Source organism: Lactuca saligna, chromosome 4 (assembly GCF_052625555.1).
Source record: "Lactuca saligna cultivar CGN05327 chromosome 4, ASM5262555v1, whole genome shotgun sequence".
Taxonomy (NCBI): Eukaryota; Viridiplantae; Streptophyta; class Magnoliopsida; order Asterales; family Asteraceae; genus Lactuca; species Lactuca saligna.
The window spans coordinates 225,968,844-225,976,636 of record NC_136420.1 but is presented as its reverse complement, the minus strand read 5'-3'; the positions used below and the strand labels follow the sequence as shown (position 1 = coordinate 225,976,636).

The following is a 7,793-nucleotide window of genomic DNA, read 5'->3' as shown; positions in this document are numbered from 1 at the left end:
CTCCATTTTTGATGTTCTTTATATCCACGCGTAGGTAAAAATAATGTCTACAACTTTCATTTTGACTCCGTCGGCTAATTCTCGACCGATCTTAAGTTTAACAGTACGAGGCGTTTAGACTGTTAAATGACCGCGAAGAATTCGTAACTCCTTCATATGGACTCCGTTTTCGTCTATCTTTTTACCGTTGAGTTCCTATTAATGATATCTTCAACTCTCATTTAGGTCGCATAAGCCAAAAACCGCTCGAACTAAAATTCGAGTTTCAGGCTGTATACTGCTAAGCCGAATCTTAGAAAAATCATAACTTCTTCATACGAAGTCAGATTTGGGCGTTCTTTTTATGGATTTTCTCGGTTTAACATATTCTACGACTTTCGTTTAGATCACTAAGGCTAAATCTCGCTCTATCGTAAATTCACTTTTTACGCTTCCCGGTGCCGTGCCGGTTTTATCGCGAAACTTCAACGAGTCATAACTTCTTCGTTATAACTCGGATTTCGGCGTTCTTTATATGTATGGACACCTTATGACATATAATACAACTTGGTTCAAATTATTTATTCTAAATAATATTTTGTCGAAAATTCATTTTCGACCACTATTATCTCTAAATTGACTAGCCCGAATCTGCGGGCGTTACATCATTCAATTAGCATGATTGCACTTACAAAATCTGATTGGATTAATAGCACATCTAAAAGAAATCATTCAATTATCTTCTCAAGTCTCTAAAGAATCATTCAATTAGCATGATTGCATTTACAAAATCTGATTGGATTGATAGCACATCTAAAAGAAATCAGAGAAGAAAAGGGATGGGATATTGATTTTTTTATTTTTTCATACTCAAGGCTTGATTATGAAAATCGAAGGTAGCCTTGAGTCCTTGTCTTCTCTACCCTACTAGGCCGATATCAATTTATGTATTTTAGTTTACAGCCAAACGACTATATACTACGTGCCTCGAGTGAATTCTGTCACACCCCCAAACCAAGGATGGCGGAAACGTCCGGGGGTGGAGGACTTCATGTATAGTATCACAACAACGTATATAATAGTTCTCAAAGTAAATACAACCATCATAAATATAATTGAAAAAGTTACACCAATGTATATGTTTACATGTTTCAAATCAATTACATTATGATGACAAAATGAATTGTTTGACGGTTTATCGTCCCATCCGCAAAACGCTGTTTAATTCCTGTTTCACTGAATTCCTGAGAATACAAGTAGTTTGAAAAAGTGTCAACACAAAAGTTGGTGAGTTCATAAGAGATTTTGTTAGAGAAGTAAACCGTTTTCCTTGCAAAAGCGATAGAGTATGTATCCAGAAAATCTAATATTTTCTTTATAAAAGTTATGTGGTCCTAAATCCCAAGACCGAGAGATAAAAAGTATTTGCCATACTTAAAGATATAAAAGTGGTTTTAAATCGGCATAAAACCCTTTTTGATTTGAAGGAAAGTCCCATAACGAATGATATGTAGTTTTAAATACCAAGAACGAAGGTGTACAGTAATATCCGTACTTATTGATATAAAAAGTGATTTTAAATCGACATAAAACCCCTTTTGTTTTATAAAAATCCCGTAAACTTTATGTATTGTTAGCTCCCTATGTGAGTCGCTATAACCATACTATAACTAGAGGTAACCTGCACAACGTCTTTTAGACGCCCCGATCCTATGACTCTTGTCACCCGCAGACCTGCCGGTCCGGCTGTAGCTAGCAGTGAGGTGTGGGATGTCAACTCCAATATAGATCTACACACAATTATCACGCTATCCCTACAAGAGATTTTGGTTATAACTTATAGGAATTTAGATCCCGTACTCGGACGTATGGGGAGAGATAGTGTCACATCCCGAGTTAACAAGTTTTCGTGTAGTGTGCGTGAGTGTAGAACCTTTTTGTATTAATGTACCCTTTTTATATGAGTGTGTTATGTGATGAATCATAAACCATACCTATTATAGTTTATCCAAAATGTTTGTAATGTATAAGAACTCTTTTATGAGAATTCATTAGTGTTAAGAATCCATAAACTATGCTTATTATAGCTTAATATACATGTTCTAAATGAATGAATAATCTTATCATGAATGACTAAGTTTCAGTTTATGATGATAAACTAACAACGAAACACATTTAATATTTAGAACTTATTTTTATACACTTTGCTCAACATAATACAAAGTGTTATGAAATTTATATGATGTTCAGTAAATTGAACCTTTCTGTGCTATTTTAGAAAAGTCATAGAAAAATCATACGAAGTCAAAAACTAAATCCGTAAATTCTGAGAGTTCCCAAAATATGTCTACTTCACTCATAATTTTTATCATGATTTTTAATGACCTCCAACTTGGGTGAAAGGGTCCATAATCACAAATTGGTCCGGATTGGTGTTTGAAATGATAGACAGTTTTGTAAAAATCACCATAAATTGTAGAAAAATTGTATGGAGATGTGCAGGTACTCATTTTAAAGCCAAGAACTGGAACTAACTACACCTAAAACAGTTTTGAATAAAAAAATGTTTAAGTTTCCCAAAACAGTCCGTGAATGGAGTTGAAATTTTCTGATAAAGGCTGTTAGAAAATTTTAGTTATGTTCTTGGTGTTTTAACTTGTATTCCCCCCCCCCCCCCCCCCACCTAAAAACTTGAGAAATCATGAAACTGTAGGGGTATGAACTCACTTTATGTGATTTCAGAAGATGAGTGTTGGAGATGAGAAGTGTTCAACTCAAGAACACTTGAAGATTGCTTGAAGATTCAAAAATCTAGCACAATTTATGATGGAAATTTGTGTAAGAATCAATGATTTGAGTAGAAGGAAATGTATTAATCATGAGAAAGGTGATAAATCTTACCACAAATGAGAGAAAACTTGATGATCAACCCTTAAATTTCGAATTTGAGGGAGAGAATTTGAGAGAAAAGTGGGTTTGATCTTTGTTAGAAATAAGAGAAGTGAGTGAGAATGAGGAGAAAGAGAGAGAGAGAGAGAGAGAGAGAGAGAGTTGTTCCAGCTCTAAAATGTGGGAGAGGCTGAAAATTGAGTGGGAGAGGACTATGAAGTGACTAGGGATGGTGGGGAGGTGTGTGGGTTAGTCATGGAGTGGGTGTGGTGGTTGCTTGTGTCATAAATCAAAGATAAGTCAACACTCCACCTTAAATATTCACCCACTAGATTTTATTCTTAAATAAATATTTTCATAAAAAAATGATTAAATTATGAATATTTAGGGTCTTATATGTTAAAATATAATTTTTGGAGAAAATGCGGCGTTAAAATAATTAAAAACGGGCTTAAAACGGAGAATTGATCGAAAACCGAGTGAAAAATGGTGAAATCCGAAGTCAGCAGGGGGCCTCGGTCTCAGCAGCTTTAGAACCGGATGGAGGGCTTGGTCGCTGAAGTGAATCTAAAGGGAAGGGACTGAGGTCCAAAGAGAAACTCGCTGCGCGAGGGGGGGGGGGGGCTTGGTTCCGGATTTGCCGCTGCGACTCGCTGACTGCGCTCTCCTTGGCTGCAGCTTCGGATGGCTACTCATGGGGACTCCGGTCCTCCCCATTTGACCTCTGTTCTAGAAGGGTATGGCCCTTATAGAGAGGCTTCGGCCCTAAGAGGCTTATTTCCAATGAATCTTCCCTTTTTAAGTGGTTTTTCACCAAGTCGAGTGTCGAAATGCCCCAGAAGCGCATAAAAAGTTCAAGAGAGATTCGGAGAGAGATTTTGGAGAGATTTTACAATCTTGGAGAGCTTTCTCATACAAAAAGAGATTTCGGAGAGATTTCACATATGGAGAGAGATTTGGGAGAGATTCCACATTCTTCGAGAGATTTCTCATACAAAGAGAGATTTGGGAGAGATTTCACATATGGAGAGAGATTTGGGAGAGATTCCACATTCTTGGAGTGGTTTCTCACACAAAGAGATAGAGTGAAAACAATTGAGAGAGGCTTCATGAGTGACAATTGTGAGTGTCCGGCTTCGCAAAGCAAGGTCCGTAAACCCCGTTAAGCCTTGTTTTGAGGATCTTACACACTCTCGATGAGTAAGAAACATTGTTTTATCGATTTGGTTTGTCACTTACTACCGTTTTAGGTTAAGGAGATCTAGATGTACGTACTATTCGATTTATGATCTCTCATTAGAATAGCGAGTTGTTTAGTAATTATATAACGCAAGCCCTAGTTCACAAGGGTTAGTTGAGTCGATCGGTTTGACTTGTTGACTTTAGTTGACTTTGACTTGACCGGAAATTAACGGTTGTAACAAATTCAATCAATGCTCAAGAACCGAAGCGATTCTCGTCTAGCGTGCATCCATCTCTCAAATCTAGCGCCCACCCTGAAATGATAAAAAGCTTTGGGGCACGTTTTAGTTTGCTTTAAGATATATACATACTACAAGTAACAGGCCCAAATTGATGCCCTTTCCCATGTTGCTGCCTTGGGCCTCCGCCCAACTCGCCCATGTGTTGGGTCGGGCTGTTTGGCCGCACTATCCGAGTGTGGCTAATAAGTGTCACATTTGTTATGTTTAAGCATAACTAATGGTTTCAACTATGTTTCAAATGGTCATTAAATTCAACTTAAAATGTGGCTAAAACAATGGCAAGAGTTTAGCAAGAACCTTTAGTGGTGTTTGGCAAAAGTGTGGCCATAGGTGATTTTTATACTATTGTAAATTTTATAATCAACTAAAACAACAAACGCCTGTTTTGCAAAAAAGAAATATTGCTAGCCACGTCAAGTTTGGCAATAATAGAATGTGAAAATTATAGCTATTTTAGTTCCTTTTCATTTATTGACTATTAATTTGTTTAAAAGAAGAAGTCTAAAACTATAATGGTAATTTTCATTATCTGTAATCATTTTATATATTGTATAAAGATGATAAACTTTAATTTGTAAAATTAAGAAAGTTAGATTAATTAAATATATTATTTTTAATCATCATGTCCTAAAAATAAGCGAGTTTTGAGTTGTATACGTAGGTTATAGTTTTTCCTTTCTATTTCTATCATCTTTTAACTGAATAAACAGAAATCCCCATTAGATTTCATTCTAGCGAACCTTTCGGGTCAATCAACAGAGGATATACCTTTCCTTTTTTTTTCCCCTTCACAGCACTATATAAATAGACTTGCCCAGTACTCATACTCATCTAATTCATTCTGAGTTTGACACTAGTACTTGTGCTCAATTCTATCGATCTCAAAAAATACTTTTCCTTTCTATTGTAACGGAGGTAAGCAAGTTGCCATGGATTTTGCTGATCAGCTTCCCTCCTACTATCGATTCTGTCCCACAGATTCAGAGCTCATCGTAGACTGCCTGAACGCCAAGATCGAATCAAGAGAGGCCGCCAAGTGCCGGTTACACGAGGTCAATATTTACAACCACACGCCGGAAGAACTCGCAGGTTAGTACGTTATCAACTAACTAACTAATAAAAGATACATGCATGCATGAGTCTTGTTGAATGAATAATAATGGTTTCTTTCTTGAGTTAGTTCTGAATATTCTAAATAGTTGATACTTGTGTTTAGTACGTACGTAAAGATGCATTCATGCTTTCTTTCTTGAATGACTTGATGCTAATATATATCATATCTTGTGTTTTAATTGGTTGCATGCAGAAACATATCGGTCCCACGAGAATAAATGGTATTTTCTGACTTCTCGGGATCGAAAGTACCCAAGAGGGAATCGACCTAATAGACATATACTCGGAAAACATGGGTACTGGAAGACTACTCAAGTACAAAAGCCGGTGTATGATGCCACGTCTGGAGAAATGGTTGGCTACAAGGGAACTCTTGCGTTTTTTGATGAGAATGACGACAAAACTATGTGGCTAATGCATGAGTATACAACCAACGAACCCAATCTACCATTCGAAAACGGAGACAAGGTATGTAGTAGAAATTAATTATCAGAAATACTGTTGTTATTATCATATAATCCTCAATGTTGTATGCTTAAGTAATATATATCCGGTCTTCTTGTAGTTGAACGAATGGGTGCTGTGCAAGATTTATCGGAATCCAAAAGAGGTGATGGAAGAACCCAACATACCACTGCCCAAGAGACGAAGAGTATTAAAAAAGAATGAAATGAGCTTTTCAAATCACCAACCTGAACAAGTTGACGTTCAAGAAACTAATATCTATTCAGATACCTCTGTTGATCAGATGGTGGCACCTTCCCACGATCAGTCTGCTCACATATGGGTTAACAATGGCAACACCGTTGGCCAAATCAGAATGAACTCCAGCCCCTATCCAATTCCAATGCAACCGATGACTACCTTTCAGGATTGGAGTTATTTGATACAAGCAACAACACCGTGCAATCAGAATCAGTTTACTTCGAATGCAAGCAACGGTTGTCAAATTTCTTATCATAGTGCTTCAAATTCTGTTTCTAATATTGGACCAGCTGCTTCCTCCTCACAACCACTTGATGATGGTGCCTACAAAACGCCTACTACTGAGCATGGTTTGAATTCAATACAACCGGTGCAAATAAGGGAGTCATGTTATCAGAAGAATAGGCTTTCATCGACTAATGCATGCCACGATTTTCTGTTTTCAAACGGTGCTTCGAATTCTTCTTCTATGGAACCACTTGATTGCAGTGGCTACCCACCAGTCTTGGTTCAAAGTTCTTATGACAATGCGCCAACCATTCTCGACGTGCAAAATGTTTGGGACCAATCCGCTCAAGGTGACGCTGCTGCTGACGATTTTCATTTTCATCATCATGGTTATGAGGTAACCACAATATCTGCTCCTGTTGATGAAGTTGAATTGAGCTCGAAAAGTCTGGACAGTTTTATAGAACAATGCATGGGGAAGGCTCAAGATGCTGAAGATTTTCATTTTCGTGATAGTTGCGAGGCAACGATATCCGCACCTGTTGAAGTTGAATGGAGCTTGGAGAGTATGGACAGATATATAAAACAATGTATGGGGGTGTCTCAAGATGACGATGCTGAAGATCCGAAAACCCAACTCAATGTGCAAACTGGTTCGAATCATTACATGGTGGACGTATGTCACAACGATACTGCTGATCACCCTATGCCCCAACCTCTTGATGATGCAGATAAATGGATCTTGAATACCGTTTCTTTTGATTTTGAACAATCCATTTAATGTAGTCCCACTAAACTTGATATCAACTAGTGAATTTCATACATTACAAAATGTAACTAATGTTTTATATTCATTACCTCACGGTAGATGTAAATAAAAGTATCAAAATAGTAACATGTTAATTCTTCAATTTTTTAACTAAAGTAAAATAGTTTTTTTTTTGGTTAATTAGGATTACTTCTATTATTCAAGAAGTTATAAGAGACTAATAGTAATTTCTTGTTGCTATGTGTTGCTATTAGAATGATAATTAAAAGAGAAATTAAATATCCTCCTATTTTTTGTTCCTACATATCTTACTACCTAATGAAAGGGTGACATGTGTAACATTTAATGCTCATTTAATGAGATTTAATTATATTTTAGGATACTAATATCGCACATGCCATCAATTAAATGGGTAGGAAGATTTATAGGATTAAAAGGTAGGAGGATATTTAATTTCTCTAATTAGAATATAGCATCTAATATGGTGATCAACCTTTAGTAATAGGAAACCAAATATCGTTCGTGTCATTGTTGAGATTTGGCTATAATATTTACGATTTAGTATGCAAGGGTTATAGACCAATTTTCATTAAACCGGCGTGGTGGTTCCTCTAATGTCGAAAACC

The 7,793-nt window shown here is 36.7% G+C and overlaps 1 protein-coding gene across 1 annotated transcript; it reads left to right on the top strand.

The window, feature by feature from the left end:
• The first annotated feature begins 5,203 nt into the window (after nucleotides 1-5,203).
• LOC145039033 (uncharacterized) lies at nucleotides 5,204-7,184 on the top strand. The gene is made up of 3 exons (XM_078987182.1): nucleotides 5,204-5,441; nucleotides 5,659-5,933; nucleotides 6,031-7,184. Exons 1-3 carry the CDS (start codon nucleotides 5,282-5,284, stop codon nucleotides 7,177-7,179), a joined length of 1,584 nt encoding a protein of 527 aa, XP_078843308.1. The 5' UTR covers nucleotides 5,204-5,281; the 3' UTR covers nucleotides 7,180-7,184.
• Nucleotides 7,185-7,793: the final 609 nt, after the last annotated feature.